The sequence below is a fragment of the Aulonocara sp. 'chitande type north' Nkhata Bay genome, linkage group LG18 (assembly GCF_057382095.1).
Source record: "Aulonocara sp. 'chitande type north' Nkhata Bay isolate Kocher_YH1m ecotype deep benthic linkage group LG18, A_spYH_male_GT1.1, whole genome shotgun sequence".
NCBI lineage: Eukaryota > Metazoa > Chordata > Actinopteri > Cichliformes > Cichlidae > Aulonocara > Aulonocara sp. 'chitande type north' Nkhata Bay.
The window spans coordinates 20,902,753-20,920,859 of NC_141361.1; the positions used below are offsets into that span (position 1 = coordinate 20,902,753).

At 38.8% G+C, this 18,107-nt stretch overlaps 1 protein-coding gene across 3 annotated transcripts; it reads left to right on the plus strand.

Moving 5' to 3' along the window:
• The first annotated feature begins 9 nt into the window (after positions 1-9).
• On the plus strand, positions 10-18,052 carry rc3h1b (ring finger and CCCH-type domains 1b). 3 transcript variants are annotated; one of them, XM_086271446.1, is made up of 20 exons: positions 10-261; positions 1,502-1,918; positions 3,594-3,714; positions 5,910-6,149; positions 6,284-6,459; positions 6,647-6,847; positions 7,031-7,163; positions 8,300-8,418; positions 8,748-8,860; positions 9,162-9,401; positions 9,578-9,771; positions 9,899-10,308; positions 10,419-10,505; positions 10,753-10,908; positions 11,007-11,229; positions 12,878-12,971; positions 13,137-13,233; positions 13,578-13,787; positions 13,984-14,087; positions 14,198-18,052. In XM_086271446.1, the coding sequence occupies exons 2-20, from the start codon at positions 1,688-1,690 to the stop codon at positions 14,352-14,354; spliced, it is 3,306 nt and encodes a 1,101-aa protein (XP_086127572.1). In that variant the 5' UTR covers positions 10-261; positions 1,502-1,687; the 3' UTR covers positions 14,355-18,052. The 3 variants fall into 3 exon arrangements, with proteins under 3 accessions (XP_086127572.1, XP_086127570.1, XP_086127571.1); XM_086271444.1 differs by having other exon boundaries at positions 17-261; positions 10,419-10,577; XM_086271445.1 differs by having other exon boundaries at positions 17-261; positions 10,419-10,577; positions 12,881-12,971.
• The last annotated feature ends 55 nt before the right edge of the window (positions 18,053-18,107 follow it).

Consider the following 18,107-nt stretch of genomic DNA (forward strand, 5'->3'; position numbering starts at 1 on the left):
GGTATTTTGTGTGTGCGGCTCAATTTCAACAGAGGGCGCCATTTGCCCACAATCCAAACGCGCACACGCAAAAAAGAAAAAAAAACGCGCGTGCACGCACACATCTTTTCCAGCTAGCTGTAACCGGCTAGCCAGTCTGTTGTCGAGTTGACACCCTCTCCCTTACCTTGGCAGCAGTTAAGCTGCACAGTCGACATGGCAAGAAAATATCGCAGCAATTTCCTTAAAAAAGATGAAAAACTTCCAAGTCTTTTGGAATAAGTGAGTAGCATCGACAATAACAATTTATCTGCTCGGTGAAAAACCCAAAGTAGTAGTTGCATGTTTAGTTTTAGGCACATTAGTGACGCATAGAGATTGTTAGCGAGCTAGCTAAGGAGCTAAGCGCTAAGAGAGTGGAGAGAGTAACATTTGTTCATTAGCATGTTAGCCCTCTGTGCTCATTCCGACGACAAGAGCCGTTGAGTTATGTGCCCCTCAAAACAAGAGTAAAGCACAAACCTGGTCAGTTCTTAAGAACTTTATGGTATTGAGTTGTTGTCACTGTGTCTGGTGAATATAAAGACATTTTGGGACAGTTTTGTTGCTTTGAAGTTATGGGCGCTAGCGTTACATAATCTGACTTGTTGTCTCTTAGATCTCGTTTCCTTGAACAGCGCCTCCTCGAAGGATAATTAATATCATTAAAACTGTAACGTATGAACAACAGTGACTATATTCAGAGCAATAACTGTGTGACAGTCGGTTAGCGATAGGTTTCAGGTCGTTAAGTAACTGTTTGCTGATCAAACGACGTTTACCCATAGCTAAGCTAGGAAACTAGCCACCCATAGCTTCCGATGCTAAAACTAAGCTAACGTTACCTAGAGTTAGCTAGCTATAAAAGCGTCTCGTATCACTCGTAAGATTAGTGGGTGCATAACGAAACATCGAGATGGTCACAGCAAGGATAACAAACTGGGCAACAGCGCAATTGTTGGTACAATATTATCGAGCGCTATCCCCAGACTCTAGCTTTATATCAAGTTAGAGGGACTTGTGTGGTTAGCCTATCCTATACCCTTTGTCCATAGTCATAGCGATAACCAGCTCTTTTTTTTTTTTTTTTTTTTTTTAACTAGGCCACGCCGCAGTTGTTTTGGTCCATCTCAACCATTTGTTTCATTCGGACTTTACAAATATGTGTTGTGTCACCTCTGATTTGCCGTTACATTGTTTTGTTGGGCTTGAACAACGTAATTGACAGGAAGAGGCATATTTTCAGTGCGGTTAGTTGTTCCACGGGAAACCTGCTTTATAACCACACTGCCTAGAATGCATTTCTCAGCTGCAAATGCACTCATGCACAGTGTAGCCATGTTTTATAGTGTACTTCTACAATGTTTTGATGAAAAACTAATAACATTATGACACGTTTTATAAAAAAAAAAAAACAACAACAACAACGAGAGTTTATGAATGCGGGAACAACTATAATTCCGTTTCTCTTTCTGCTTTACAGTATTCATCACGAGATGTGATCCACAATCCACAATGTGTGAGGACATTTAAGAACGATTGAGTTCGGAAGAAAAAAAAATTGATTCCAGTGGAATCTTTCATTATATATATATAAAATTATTATATATTTTCCGCTGTGTTTAAGCTCACATACATTTATACACACCCATCCCATCAACATATAACCATGCCAGTGCAAGCACCACAATGGACAGAGTTCCTGCTGTGCCCGATCTGCACACAGACATTTGAGGAAACTGTTCGCAGGCCCATCAGCTTAGGCTGTGGACATACAGTCTGCAAGATGTGCCTGAACAAGTTGCACCGAAAGGCCTGTCCCTTTGACCAGACAGCCATCAGCACAGACATCGAGCAGTTACCTGTCAACACAGCTTTGTTGCAGCTGGTGGGAGGCCAGGTAAGAAGTTTGTTTTTGCGTGTTTGTCATAAATTGCTAAACAAATATACAGAGATCTGACTTTATACCGTCTGTGCTGAGATTTTGTTGACGCTATCTTGTGGTTAAGAATACTAGCTCATGGGTATGTTTTTGTTTTTTTTGTTTGTTTGTTTTTTCAGTAGTGAAACATTTTTAGACACCAATCCTGGTTTTAAAGGATGACGTTTTCTGTAATTACTTTGGATTGTATTCGTGTCACACATGGGTTACTACATGGTGTACATACTTTTGGGATTTCTTTCTGAGTCACCCTGCAGTCATTGAGCAATGACTTGAATTATGCTGCTTTACTGAGTGCTAGCGCATTCACTAAAGCCGTATTTCTCAGAGGGAGTGTTATACCAACAGGGTGAGGCACAGCTAATGGTGTCTGGCTTTGTTGGCCAGGTTTCTAAGTTAAGACTGCAATAATGGATAACGTCACTGCATCACTTGTAATGCTGAGATGTGTCTTCTCTAGTCATCATGACTGGTATAGCGTGTCCCTTAAACACATCTTGGTTGTATTGCACATTTGTGCCAATAGGTAGGGCTTCCTTAAACGTTCCCTATATATATATATATATATATATATATATATATATATATATATATATATATATATATATATATATATATATATATATATATATATATATATATTATATTATGTGTGTGTGTGTGTGTGTATATGTAATGTAAAATTTGCTTGGTGGAAAAATATAACTAACCCTACCACACGTGGTGTGCCACACACATGTATTTGGGCAGACTGAGTGATAATAATGGTGGCAGACATTATTAAGTAGCACTCAGCTTTGTTATGACCTTTCTCAGAATTGGCCTTAATGTGCTGACGTTAGCCTTTGTGAGCTTTGCTTGTGGAAGATTGCAGCAACAGATTTTGCTAACATTAACGAGAGCATCTCAGCATATTAATATTTCAATACATGCTGTTAGTATATAGTTAAGTGAAACTCTGTGGACAAATGAAAATGCCTGGTCTGGGGGTCTTTGACAATCTTCAGCTGATTACTTAAACATTCTAATACCAGTGATTAGTGAGAATCCACATAATTTGAAATTAAATGTAATATATTTTAAGTAGGGATTATTTTAATTGTTGTACAAAATGAGTTGTAACGCGTTAAATTGGCCCTCAGTCCAAATTGTTTCTTACCGTAAGAATAACCATACACAAAAATGTTGCAAAAAATGACTACCGGTACTTAAGCCACCAACATACACATCAATTTTTTTAATTAATTAATTAATTTTTTAAATATGCTTGACAGCTCACTGTCATTTATTTTTCCAAAGTTATGATTTGTTTCAGTAAGTAATGTTTGCTTTTGATACTTATTAGATGTTGGAAATTCAGGCTAGTTTAATGTATTTCATTATGCAACTTCACATTATCAGTAAGAATACATAGTTCACTTTGTCTTCCAATACACATAAAGAGGCATTTACAATTAATTTGTGCATTCAGCTTTGTTGAGCTTTTTAGCTGCTACATTACACAGTGAAATGAAAGTGATGGTGATGGCGGTTCCACTAACTCTGCTACAGCTTTGTTGGGACAAAATTGTACTGAAACCTATTCATCTGTTGCTACTGATTTTCTAAATTCCTCCCTTGCATTCTGCTTCAGGTTCCCAAGGCTCAGCCAGTTGCTTTGATAACAAGTCCAGAGGACTCACAACATTATGAGGAGGCCAGGCAGTGTGTGGAGGAGCTGGCCCTCTACCTTAAACCCCTCAGCAACACCCGAGGTACTGGACCTTGCTGGAACTATTTAGCTCTGTGGTTTGCTCTTTCTTTTGTTTAAGTGAACAGACCTGGGACCTTTCAAATATGGAGGTTGATTTTCGGTATGAAAGACCACTTAACAATTTTCTTGTTCTCAGAGGGTGGATAGATTGGGAGGTAACTGTTAATGGGTGTAGACTTCCCTTTCAAAAAATAGCATAAGAGTGTTTGCTTTCTTTGTGTTAATCTCATGCTGGATACCAAAAACTGTCTGGCAAACAAAAACTATATAGGCACTGACAGTTTGAACAGCACCAGCATATATCATAGCTCATGAAGCTGGAGGTGTCTTTGAGTGAGAATGCTCTTAATAAGACATAACTAGATTGTCGAAGTCACCCTATATATAAAAACAGCTAAATACAGTCCTACCGTGTATCATAACTGATTTAGTGCAAGTGTCATTTGTATACCTCTTGATTTTTCATTCAAAAGTGTAATACATTTTAATATTGTATAGTATTCTGTAGAGGTGGGAATCACCATACATCCCACGATACGATATTATCACAATACTTAACTCACGATACAATATTATTGCAATTTTTTAAAATATTTTGCGATATTCAGATTCTGTACATAAAGGTTAACTTTATCAATATTCATTTTATCTAATATCAAAGTCTCGCACTCAGTCTTTCTCTCATTTCAGTCAGTTTTATTGTTGACAAAGTGAACGGTTTGTATTACAGTCTAGTCCAACTTAACTGAATGCAACCATCTGGTACAATTATAGCTATTCTGAACTATGCAATTTATGAAAACTATGCAGCCCATTCAGCAACTGAAGAATTTGAAAGTAAATTAAAACAAAATATAATTTTACATTAAATAAAAAAGTTTTAAACTTAATTAAAATAAAACATGTCTTAAATTAAAATAAGTAAACTGACATGTTTATTGCTGCCAAAAAAGGTTAAACACATTTGGACAGTGAAGGAATGTCAGGATTCTTGCTCAGAAAAAGGAGCTGATCAACATGCTCTGAAGTCAGGGCATGTTCCAGTCCACAAAAACTTTTTTTGTAACAAAATATCGATTTCTGCTGTCCCTGTATCGATACATTATTAGCAAACAAAATATCACGATACTACACAGTATCGATTTTTCCCCCCACCCCTAGTATTCTGTATTTATATGTAATGCAATACATTGCAATTGTAAAGTCACAATGCCAAGAACGAGCAGACAGTATTACCTCAGGACCAAGATTACCTATACTAATGTTTTGTCCCTACTTTTGAAATGCCTTCAAAACCTTACCTGTCTTTTACGGCAGTAATTCTAGTTCTGTTAACATATTGCATTGAGGTTTGTTAACACTTTGGACAATAAGTGTTATCAAGTTTTATGCTTGATAAACAAAAGCAATAATCAAGCAACATTTCTGTACATGTATTTAGTAATGGTTGTATTACTGTAGTTTCTTGAGTACGATATTACTATACTAGATCACTATTTTTTTTAATATATATGTATATGGAAATATCTGAATTGCATTTAAGGTGCAAGGTTTAAGTAGCAAAACAGATTATAAGCTATTAAGTCTGAAAACAAATTACAGTATTTGCACTGCTTATTGAAATATTCAATATCAATATAATGAGTTGTATCTGCAAGTTGTTTCAGTGCAGAATATTGTGCATGATGCTGCCCTCAAGATTGTTGAGTCATAAATGTATTTAAGGAGCCTCAGTGCAACGGTAACAGATGGGACATCCTGATTTCTTGGGATGGAGCAGAAATGTTCATTTAGCGTCTTGTTTGGATGTACATTTGATCAAAATTCTTGAAAAAAGGAAGAAAAAAAATTTCTTCATTCCCACTAACAGTATTTGACTTAAGTTGCATGTAAATGCATCCAGTTTGTCAATGTGTGTCACTCTGATCTTTGCTGCAGAGTGGTGCATGTTTGATGGATGAAACAAGAATGAACTAATTTCTGAGTTTTTAATGTAGTTTTTCTTTATAGTTACATTAATATACTTTGTCCAGACTGTTAGGATAGCCAAACCTTGTTTTCTGGTGACATCAAAGAGCATTGCCTTTTCAACAATGGCTGCTGGCGTCTGATAATTTAAACATTGATACTGGTACTGAACTAAAGTATCTTAGCAGTACATCTTTTATTGCATTCTTTTTTTCCTCTCCTTGCCAGGTGTAGGGCTGAGCAGCACCGCTCAGAGCATGCTGAGTCGACCCATGCAGAGGAAACTGGTTACTCTGGTCCACTGCCAGCTGGTGGAAGAAGAAGGCCGTGTTAGAGCCATGAGAGCGGCTCGCTCTCTGGGCGAGCGAACTGTCACTGAGCTCATCTTGCAGCACCAGAATCCACAGCAGCTCTCGTCCAACTTGTGGGCTGCTGTCCGTGCACGAGGATGCCAGTTTCTCGGCCCAGGTAGATAGTTTTTCTTTACCCACAAAGTGAAATTTCCCTGAAAACAGTCAATTTATTCTCAGTAAAGACTAATTTGGAATGTGATGACTACTGAGTGTTACTCATCGATTCTGTGTTTGTTTTTCCTTTCTCAGCCATGCAGGAAGAAGCCCTAAAGTTGGTCCTCCTTGCTCTTGAGGATGGCTCTGCTTTGTCAAGAAAGGTGCTGGTTCTATTTGTAGTCCAGAGGCTTGAGCCACGGTTCCCTCAGGCTTCCAAAACTAGCATAGGCCACGTTGTGCAGCTTCTCTACAGGGCCTCCTGTTTCAAGGTATTAATCTGGCTGAAAACCAGAAGAAATTTATTTTATTATTTTGATATTTTTTATAAATGTTATTTAATATTTGTTTTGCTAAATACAGGTGCAACCCTTTCTGTGCAGAATTTTCTGTTGTATGTATGTAAGAATTTCTTTCAGAAAATAAAGGTAACTAGCTCATTTTGTGGCTTTCTACTAGGTTACCAAACGTGATGAAGATTCATCCCTAATGCAGCTGAAAGAGGAGTTTCGTACTTACGAGGCTCTGCGACGGGAGCACGACTCTCAAATTGTTCAGATTGCTATGGAGGGTGGATTGCGGATTGCTCCTGACCAGTGGTCTTCTCTTTTGTATGGGGATCAGTCTCACAAGTCACACATGCAGTCTATTATAGATAAGGTGTGTACTGGAAGTAAATCTATTTCAGTTTGTCGTTTTCACATACTGTACACATTTCAAAGAATCATTTAAAAAAAAAAAAAAGTATTAGCTCTGTTGGTCATAACATGTTCTTACATATGAAAGCTGAAGTACCAAAGCATTAACTATTTATTTTTATTTATTTTTTTGTTATGTGTATAGCTGCAGACCCCAGCATCTTTTGCTCAGAGTGTCCAGGAGCTGACAATTGCGCTGCAAAGGACTGGAGACCCAGCCAACCTCAACAGGCTGCGGCCCCATCTGGAACTTTTGGCCAACATTGATCCCAGTCCTGGTGAGAAACACACCCGCTATTGCGAGGACAAGTTGGTACATGCAGTGTCAGATGCAAATCCAAACTATGGCTCTTGTGTTTTCCCAACCCTCTCTCAGAAATCTTTGTTATTGGCCAAGTTTTGTTTTTTTCAGGAATCAAGTTAAAGTTCGGGTTACTTGAGTGATTTATTTATTTATTTATTTATTTATTACACATAAGTAGCTTAATTCTGGAGTCATAAGTCACCCATCCTCACATGCACACTCTCAACAGACAACAAATAAGCATAGTGCAAAATACTGAAAACATGCCACAGTGTGTCTTGGCTGATATGTTTCTACATGGATCAAAGTTATTTGCCCTTCCCTTTACTTATCCATATTTTTTTCTTCCCATAATTCTAGTAGAATTGATTTCATCATTCATGTCTGGGAATCTTGCCACTGAACTGTTCTGTCATTTCTTGAATGTCATTAATTCTTTGCATATTTAGGTAAAACCTGACAGTAAACTTTGACAGTGATATACCTCCTTTTATATTGAGAATGTGCTTTCTGCACCAAGAAGTCAATTGTATATTTTATTCCTTTTTGAACTACTTGGCTTTTGGTATCGCTGAGGTCACCATGCATTCCTTTTTTTGAAGCAAATAACACAATAGTAAAGTTTGTCACTGGTTATGTCTTTCTCATAGGTCTGTATTATCTATTCGGCCAGAAAGTTGCCTCTTTTTGTATATAATAAGACTTTATTCTATTGTGGAAAGCTCCACTGAACAGTTACCAAATGCATATTCAGCCCTTGGAATCAGCTACTGCAGGCTATCGCAAAGCTTGGTCATAAAGCTGGTTATTAAGCAATTGTCCAGTTACTGTTGAGCCTGTAAAAACGGAGCAACCCTGTTAAAAAAAAATCAAATGTTGTAATAAATTGTCCTGAATTGACCTTGAATTCAAGCTGAAAGTCTACACCTCAGTAACCAAATTCCTAAAACTATGCTAACGACCAAATACTCCCATCAGTATGTTGGATTTGTCCTGTGTAGTGTGACTTCTACTATGTGGCTCAAAGCACACATCTGTCTCAGCTGATAGAGAACAGCCAATTTAAAATGTATTAATCCTTTTTTCCTGTATTATTTATTGTTTGTCTAGATGCTCCTCCTCCTACATGGGAGCAACTTGAGAAGGGGTTGGTAGCAGTGAAAACAGTGGTACATGGCCTGGTGGACTTTATCCAGAACCACAGCAAGAAAGGAGCCGATCCTCAACAGGTTAGTGTTTCTATTAAACTGCAAATAATGCTTGGAAAAAACAAAGCCAGGCTTTTAAACGGTCTAATAATGTTTCAAAGGCTTGTAGGAGATTTAGTCATGGTTATGACACTTGATTTTTGAATTTTCCGTAATTTGTAGCAAACCCAAATTTTTCAGGATTGTAAATACAGATTTTTTTTAATAAATAACTATATGAATAAATAAAAATGATTTTTGTAACGTTTCATCTTGTTGGATATAACATTTGTTTGCATCTGTTATTCGATGCAATTTTCGTAAATGGAGTTTTTACTTTTTGATCATATGCAAAAAAATCTTTTTTTAAGCCTCCTCAGCACAGCAAATACAAGACTTACATGTGCCGTGACATGAAGCAGAAGGGAGGCTGTCCTCGTGGAGCCAGCTGCACCTTTGCACACTCTCAGGAAGAACTAGAGAAGTGAGTCTTAACAACAACTTGTCAACGTAGTGTGTGTGTGTGTGTGTGTGTGTGTGTGTGAGAGTGCGAGAGAGAGAGGGTTTTTTTTTTTTTTTTTTGTGTGTGTGTGGGGGGGGGGGAAGCTAGTTTCTGTTCCTCAATTCAGTCACTATTACCACAGTGGTTTTTATACACTCTCAATTTTTCAGAAATATATGTGTATGTTGTTGTTTTTTTTAATATCTAAAAAGAATATGATATCATAATTTTTATTATATTTTATAATACCTACCTATTTACTTATTTATTTACCTATTTTAAGGTATCGTAAGATGAACAAGCGTCTGGCAGCTCGCCTCCCTGGCTCAGGAGGACTCTTGTCAGATGATCCTCTCGATGTAGCAGTGACCCGAAAGCCTTCACCCTTGGCCAATGGGACTGGTGGACCCTCTTTGCCCACGCTTATTGCTCGTGGCACCGACCCAGTCTCATATGAACTGCCGCGTAAATCTGTTAAGATGGACGGAGGGAGTCCCAGTGCCCCAGGATCACCTCCTGATGTGTGAGTATAGTATGCAGAAGCCAGAGAGTTAGCATCTTCATCAAAGCCACGGGTTTTCTTATCCCTAGGTCACAGAATGAGGTTATTCAGTGAAATTATTTGCTCTGTTAAACAGAACAACACAAGATACATCAGATGTTGGAAAAATATTTAACAATGTGGGTTTATTCTTGTAGCCTGGACACTGTGCCCAAACATGGCATGACTCTGCCACCTCATGCCCTAGCCCACCCCAGGATTTCAGCAGATAACCTGTCAGTGGTTCCCAGAGGATCACCAGTGTACCCCCAGCAACAGCTCGCTGAGATGTACGGTGACACTCGTCCACCACCTTCTGCCTCTCAGTATGAGCCCCAACCATATTCTGCAGGTAGGCATAATGTATGCGTATGACTGAAATTGTAGCATTATTTTTATTATTATTATTTTAATTTATACTTAGAAGTAAATTGGAAGATTTTTTTTTTTTTTAAATACTGTGACATTTTGTTTTCCAGGTTACCCCTACCAGCAGCCACCACAGTATGTTCCAAGAGATTACATCCGTAACCCTCCTCCGCATAGTGAGTCAGGACCCCCTTACCCGGATCCTTACCCTGGTTATGGCCCTCCAGAACGAACCTACCCGGCCCCTCACTCTGGTCAACAATTCTCCTACCCTCATCCTTCACACTATGACAGAGGTCGCCATATGTCCTACAGTGGTCCGCCACCTCCCCCTCAGCCTTACCCATCTCAAAGGGAAGGCTTGGTCAGAATGAGTCCAGCACCTCTAGATGTGCCCCCACCATCAACAGGGCATTCCAACTCTGTTTACCACCCAGAGCCCAGTAGCCGGGATAGATATGCAGCAGATGGCTACTATCCACCAGGTGCTCAACCTATGAATATGAGGACCTATGTGAGGGTGAGTATGTTTTTAGATATGCTTTGTGCTCATTTCTCTTGGTGTGGATATGGGGGGGAGAGAAAACTGTCAGCAGTTCAGCAGTCATTATTTGTGTGTGCATCTCATAGGGGCCATCATGTGGTGGTCCTCAAGCCAGCCTGGACTATCTGCATCGACGCCGGCAGGAGCTGTTATCCCAGCTGGAGGAAAGGAAGGTCATTTCGCCTCCACCTTTTGCTGCTTCACCCACTCTTACACATCCCTTCCCCAACGACTACCCTCCTGATGTTAGTACCCAGGAGATTTAATATACATCTGCTGTTTATGTCAGCCATTGTAATATTTAGCCTCTTATTTCAGGCTTAAAAGCCTAAAATAATCCTGAATGTAGTTGGTGAAGTAAAGCTTGAGTTAACTGTGAATATGGGTAAGTTTTAATAACTGCATGTGTTGTGTCTGCAGTATGACGAGGATAACTCCAAAGCAATTCCAAAATGCAGACTAGCCAACTATACGGGGCAATACTCTCCCTGGTCTTGTGAAACTATTGGCTCATACATTGGCACAAAAGATCCCAAACCCAAAGATGTTATGGTTCCTCCTCCTGTGGAGATGATGGTAAGCCTCAAGTGACAAACGAACTTTGTGCTGATTTCTTGGGTTTTTCATATAATAATAACCTTTCCTCTCTTTATCCTTTTCTCTCCTTTTATCAGAATGTGGATGCTAAAGGCCTGAGAGAACCGTCGTTGGAGGCCCCTCGGAAGGGCACAGAAGTAAAGGATGATGACCCCATTATTCCATTTGGTACCCTGCCCACTGTGTCGCGCTTTGGGGCCATCTCTCGCACCTCAAAGACAGGCTATCAGACCACTGGACCTGTACAGGCCATGGCCTCCACTCCCCAGAACCCAAATTCTAAACACATGGCCATGCCAGGTAAGAGCCCACATGGACCGCAGTCTTATTGCTTTACTGACACTGGTAATTAAATGCAGCATATTGTTTCTATTGCTTTGTCTAGAGCAATACACACACAAGAAGAAGAAAAAGAACTTAGCTCTTTAATTCAGTGACTCATTGAACCTCCTTGTGCAACAGCTTTTAGCAGCTACAGCATTTCCTGTAGGCCATTCCATAGCGCAAATTATCTTTGTTGAATTACTTGTGTGCTTTTGGTCACCAGGCGCTTAGACAGCAAAGAAACGCCAAACTATCAATACTCCCTCCTAGAGCAGGGCGATTTGACTAAAAATATTTATCATGATATACATTTGAAAATTTGCGATAACGATATAACTGACGATATAATTGACACTAGACAAAATACTTTACAACTCTTCAAATTTATTAGTGCATTTCCAGTGGAAATTGGCTGACAAATCCTCAGCATAACCATGTATAATATCCACAAAACTTAAAAAGAGGTTATACACACACAATACCATATTATGTTGAAGCACCGTACATATCACTCGGCGAGGCTCCAGCCTACGGTAGCCGTAATGCTCCGACAATCCATCAAGCGGTGCGGCTTCGTAGCTTAGCAAAGTCGTACTGAAACATTTGACAGATTTTTGAGCGCTGTGTACCACATAAAATCGTTTCGCTGCCATGTCCGTATGTAAACAAAGGCACTGCGCATGCGCGTTTTACCCATATTCTATTGCGATATTTCATTTTCCTATCGTTGCCCAACATTACACCGGTATTACCATGAACGGTATGATATAGCCCAGCCCTACTCCCTCCACCATGCATCATATGGAAATACACTAATTTTCGAGGGTGGTGTAGCTTAGTATCTATTCGTAGAACGTTTTATCAGAAGTGGCACATCCTGTTTTTTGGTTTTTTTGCTTTTTTTAAGGCAGTAGGATCTTTCCATTTCTACATTTAATCACTTTTTTCTTTTCTTTTTTCTTTTTTCTTTTCTTTTTTTAAATCAAGTTCTAGATATTTCTGCAAGTCATTTTGCTGCATTTTGGGTACTTTTTCACTACTTTCAAGATTGCTCATTGTGCTCTTGGTGTGAGGTTTTTTTGTGTGTTTTTTTTTGCAGGACACCCACTCATATGAAGAGTAGAAACAGTCCTGAATTCTTCTTCCGTTTGTAGAAAACATGCCTGTTGCAAACTGAACAGCATTTTATTTAGAAACACTTCTGTAGCCCTTCTGTAGTAATTCTTATAAAGTGCTTTGAAAGCTGTCATGCTCACGTCACAATGCACATCAAGCAATTGTTTTTAAGAAGAGCGGCCTTGTCAGATCAGCTCCGGCTATATTTATAGGAAGCATCACCTGTACAAGCATACTTCTAATCTGATTTTGTCAATTGTGATACACAAAGTAGTTTTTGAAGAAGGTTTATTCATTTATTTTTGTCCCCCCACACACAGGATTATAAGATAAGACAACTTTTATTAGTCCCAGAGATGGGAAATTCACATTGTTGGAGCTGCAAACAAGTGTAGTATTCAACACACGGGAATACTCAGAGCATAGTCATTTCACATAATTGTAGTGTTTCATAATTGCAATTGTTAAGAACATAGTTCTGTTATACAATTTACCATTTTCCCTTCAGCAGAATACACATATGGAAGCCATGGAGGATGGGGTGGAACTTCATACCCCACCCACCAGAATGCCTCCTCCTCTCAGGGACATTTTAGTGAGCGGTAAGTCCTATATTTGTTTAATCTGTTTGTTATTCTTGTGGTTGTGTTTTGTTTTTTTGTTTTTTTATATATAGTCAGTAGATCATCATGTGAATTGTGTATTTGCCAAATATCAGAAATGCCTTTGTTAAAGATTGTGAAGCAGTTATTTTTTTGCTGTTGTAGTCTACCCATGGCAGCCTCAGACAGAGAGCAGTTAAAGATTGAGCTACAGCAGGTGAACCAGCAGATCAGCCAACAGACACAGATGCACAGCATGGAGGTTTGTACAATCTGTTACTAAGGAGTATCTATAAATGTCTAGAAAGACCCATATCGTTTTGATCAATTTTTACACCACAAGAGGTGTGAGGTGCTCAATATTATTGATTTCTTGATTACCTGTTTATGGCTCGACTCTCCTTTTTAGATTAAAAATTGATGTGGCGAGAAATACAAACTGTTTACCTGGTGTCTAGTTACTATCAACATATATTCAACACTGAAATATGTGTAATGAATAAAATGAATGTCCCATTTTAAACCATTGTTTTCCTGACTATTGCTAAAGACTTCCAGATTGCACATTCACCCTCCTACTCCTTACTTCCTGTCTTTCTGCTACAGGCTGCCAGTAATTCTTTACTCCTGCAGAGGGAGGCCAGTGCATTGGCTACTCACCCTGGCCAGGGCCAGGCAGCAGTAGCCTCACAACAGCAACAACCCAAGTGGCCATCAGGGGGAGCAAGTGCAACAGCTGTCTCCAGTGAACAGCTTAGCCTGGAGCTTCACCAGGTTGAGAAAGAGATCGGCAAAAGGACCCGTGAGATGGCTATGGTAGGAGTGGTGGCGAGTTGTTGAACACTAACGAGGGATGTAACAGTTTAACCATGGATTTTGAGAGAATTTGGGATTAGTGTGGATGTGGTTAAAACGTCTTGATGGGTGGGTTTTTGGCAAATTGACATCTAGATCTTTATGAGCTGTGTGTGATGAAATATTTTATTGGGGGTTATATCCATTTCCAAACCAGGAAAACCAGGTGGTCCATGATGTTCAGCAGTACAAGATGAAACCTGCTGAGAATGGACAGCCAGAGCATAAGACTCCACTGGAAGAAATCTCCTTGGCGCTTGCGTGAGTATGAACATGCTTAAATATACTGCGTCCCCCTGAATATGAATATTTTATATTATTTCCATTCATGTCTTGTTCTGCTTTGTCTGTTTTCTCTTTTCTTCATACAGTGAGGTGTCAAATGGCTCCAGCGGTCTGCCGGAAAGTGCAGTGGGCGGGTCCATGCTGTCACTGACGAATAAAGCATCTGCATTGAGCTTATGTTCAGATCCAGGTGTCACTGGTTCAGAGATGCAGAAGAATGGTGTTGTCCATTCCTGCTCTTAGGAAGTACACATTTACACACATTCAAAAGCATGCACAGGCACACATACACCCATTCTATTTAGAAGATGAGCAGTATCTGCCGTGATGAATTTTCTTTCTTTTTGTTCTGTGAATGAGCTTTTTTTTTTTATGACTTTCCTTGCCTGGAAACCAGGGCATATGATAACATTTCTTGTGTGTGTTGTTTTTTTTTTGTTTGTTTTTTTTTTGTACTGGGTTTAGATTAACAAGGCTCACAGTAGATTCAGGAAGAGAAAATGGTGGTGACGTTGACAGTGTCATTACAACTTTATTTAAAAAGTATATGCATATTCAACCTCAACGGTAAAATTATAGCAGAGTATTTGATCCTCCTGAAGAAAGAATGTTGGGTTAGTTGAACGGTTAGGTAAATAGGAGCACCTTGTAACATCGCATACACTCTGAATAAATTCTGTACGATCTGGTTTATGATTGACGATGGCAGAAATGTCACTCTTGGTACTCACCCCCCAAAATCGTAAGAAAAAAACAAAAAAAAGAGGTTGCCCAGATCTGGATGTCTGAGAAGGGAAAAGCACTTCAATATTCCACCTGGATTCAGCTAAAATGGGCATGCAGGGTGTTTTTAAAAATGCAGTGTTACACCACATGCACTTCCGCACCTGCCATGAGAAGTATGACTTTTATTTTTGCATTTTATGAACACGTGTCTGTTTCATATTTGAAAGCAGTTTATAATATATTTAATTGGAGCATTCTGTTTTAAAGATTGCATTAAGTCTTTGATAATGACCTTTCCGTGTTTTCTATAAGGGAACCTACTAAGTGCTTCTCTTGATTAATTTTTATTTTTTGTTTTTTATGTGACCCTGATGTGATTTGGTTGCCTTTCACCAATGCTCCTGACTGTCTGCTGCATTCAGTTCAGTCAAAATTGTTGTGAGCTTGTGCATGCAGGTTACCAGACGGAGATGGTGCACTTTTTTGTATCAGGAGTCACTTGAATGACTGAAGTTGACCTTAAAACATCAAGGGATTTCCCTCCTCAGAGATTCTCATCTGGCCACACAAAAGGCCTCCCCATTGGGATTATCTTGTCATTTGTTCTCCTAACTTCTATGAAGTTGCCTTCCCTTGTGTATGTTTTGTTAAAATTTGTCTTACTTTTTTCTTGCTTTACATTGTTACGATTTTGGGCGATGATGCTTACCCTGTGAAGGTTTTATCCAGCTTAGTTGAAGACACACTCTCCTCTCCGTCATGAAATGGCTATAATTGGCAGTGAGTCCAGAAAGGTTGCTGTTGTAGCGTTCTTGGCTGCATTAGTACATTTGAAATCATGTTTACAGCTGAAGAAAGCAGTGTTATTTACTGAGGAGTGGCTGGAAACCTTCAGGAACGGCTGTGCTTCGATCAGATTAATAAATTCATTCACCTCGCATTGAGTGTATTTGAGTGTCTTTGCTGACTGGTGCAATATACAGCTCACTTCGTCACATTTTTTTTTTTTTTTTTGTTCACAACCTGCTGTCATCATCACCATCATTAGAACCATTATTGCTCTTTCTCCATCATATAAATTGTTTACTGCTGATGCTCAATAGAGAGCTCGTTGCCTTTTTGTAAACAGTTAGCATGATTGGCAAAAGTTTTACTGCTCTGCTGACAACGGGTGAGTTCTTGTTCTTGAACGGTTAAAGCATGGAGGAGACTCTGTGGGTCGAGTTGTTTTAGTTTAACATAAAACCTTTTCTTTCACATGAGGAATGCTGAGAAACTGGCACATTGTTGACACCGGATGAGTCAACTATTTTAAGGCACAAATGTTTTTGTGCTGTGCAACATCCTCATCTTGGCTGTTCAATGGGTATCTTTTCCAGTTTGTCAGCACCACGACAGCAAAAGTTGTGGATTTTCTTTCTTTCTTTTTTTTTTTTAAAAGTTTTCCAACCACACTTAAAGCCTCTGGCTGCTCCTTGCTACATTTATTGTTTAGGTACACAGCTCACTTATACATATGAGTATGTATCCATACATTAATATACTAAAGCACTATTAACGTGCCACCTCTTATCCTACTCGCTCAGCATTTATATTAAATGATCTCTACTTAGAATCAGCAAAATGTTTTTGTTTTTTTAAAATTTGTTTTCGGTCCACTGGTTGCCAACACAGACTTTATCCTTTCCCAGACGAAGGACTTCTGTGTGAATTGATGTGTGTTCACTTAAATCTTTTGTGTTCAAACAAAGATTAGACTATGCTTCCGAAGAAGACAAAATTCATAACTTTTGGAAAATTTATGGAAATGTTTTGTGTGTGTGCTAGATTGTATTGTAGATGTATCCTGGATAAGTTGTTTATTGTTGTTCTCCCCCTTCATTGTGCTGTACCGAGTGATAGAGTTGAGGTGTTAGGAAAGTTTTGGGGTTTAGCCCACCATTGCCCCCAAGAGAATTAGCAAGAAGTCTTTGATGAAAGGTTAGCCTCAAGTCTTCATCTAGCGCGCTCTTTTTTTCTTTTTCTTTTTTTTAGGAGTTAATTAACACTGAATTGGCATGATGGACTCAGACCTTGGTCCCACCACCCAAAAAATGCAATGATACAATAATCTAAATCTGTCAAGATTTGATTAGCTTTTTTGTTTGTTTGTTTTTAAAGAATGTTGACTTGGCTTTTTGTAGATTTTCTTTTTTTTCTTGGCATTAGTTGAGTGAATTTATTGACATGCAAGTCTTAGTCAACACCTGACCTGATGTGTGCAGCTTTATGAGCACTTGGTGACATTCACATTTTGTTTTTGTGTCTGTCTCTGTGTGTGTGTGTGTGTGTTTTCTAATTTTTATTTGGGGGTTTTTTGGCGGGGGGGGGGAGTTTTTTGTTTTTGTTTGTTTGTTTGTTTTTTACAACTATTCGCAAGAAATAGGGCCATCAGCTTAATTAAAAAAAAACAACAACAGGGAACTGAGTTAATCGGTAATTGGCTAAAGATTTAATGGTGTTAATTCAGTATTTTGTTTCTAACAGAAGTTGATGAAATTTCCCACAGTGCTGATCCTGCCAAACGGGTCACTGCAGGTCTGAATGAGCCGAAATGACTTTAGCTTTGCAAAAACTGGCATACCGTGATATATGGGGTGTTTTATACAGCGAATAGCAAAGACGTTAATTTCAATATTCGGTGTGTTTTTTGTTTCTGAGTGGAACCGCTGCCTATACCCCATATTTGCATAACCAGTTAAACCCCTCCTCTACCACCCTTGACCACTGAACTCTGTTACTGCTGTTTGAGGCTCACATTTTATTCCCGGACTTTCTGGGGAAATTCGCAAATGGCTTTTTTATATAATTACTCCCGTGTAAAATATCTCTTAAATTAAGGTACAGGTTTGATTTCAGCAAGAAAAATTTTTTTTATATGTATATTATACTCCATTAAGGAATGTCTAGAATTATCTTCCTCCAATGTGGATGTAGCCATTATTACGCCATTTTATGACTTTGTAAGAGAATTCACTGTGTGAAAATTGGTTTGCATTTTTGTATAATACAATCTGCTTTTTTTTTTCTTTTCTTTTTTTGATATGAGAGGGAGGTCAAACTGGAAGTTTGAAGAGGAAAACAAGAACCTGTGAAATTGAGAAAACAAAATGTAACTTATGTACAACAGTGATTCTAAGCTGAGGGAGAAAGAATAAATGATATTGCTAACTCAATGATTTTGTCATTGTTTTATTTTCTGAAATGGTTCAGTATTTTTCAAGATGTGAA

What these genes read in the sequence shown, in the direction of transcription:
- rc3h1b (XM_086271444.1), top strand. Translation starts at nt 1,688, where the DNA reads ATGCCAGTGCAAGCACCACAATGGACAGAGTTCCTGCTGTGCCCGATC. An exon ending in CACAGATGCACAGCATGGAG is followed by an intron (nt 13,234 to 13,577) that starts GTTTGTACAATC and finishes TTTCTGCTACAG; the next exon opens with GCTGCCAGTAATTCTTTACT. An exon ending in GGACCCGTGAGATGGCTATG is followed by an intron (nt 13,788 to 13,983) that starts GTAGGAGTGGTG and finishes TTTCCAAACCAG; the next exon opens with GAAAACCAGGTGGTCCATGA.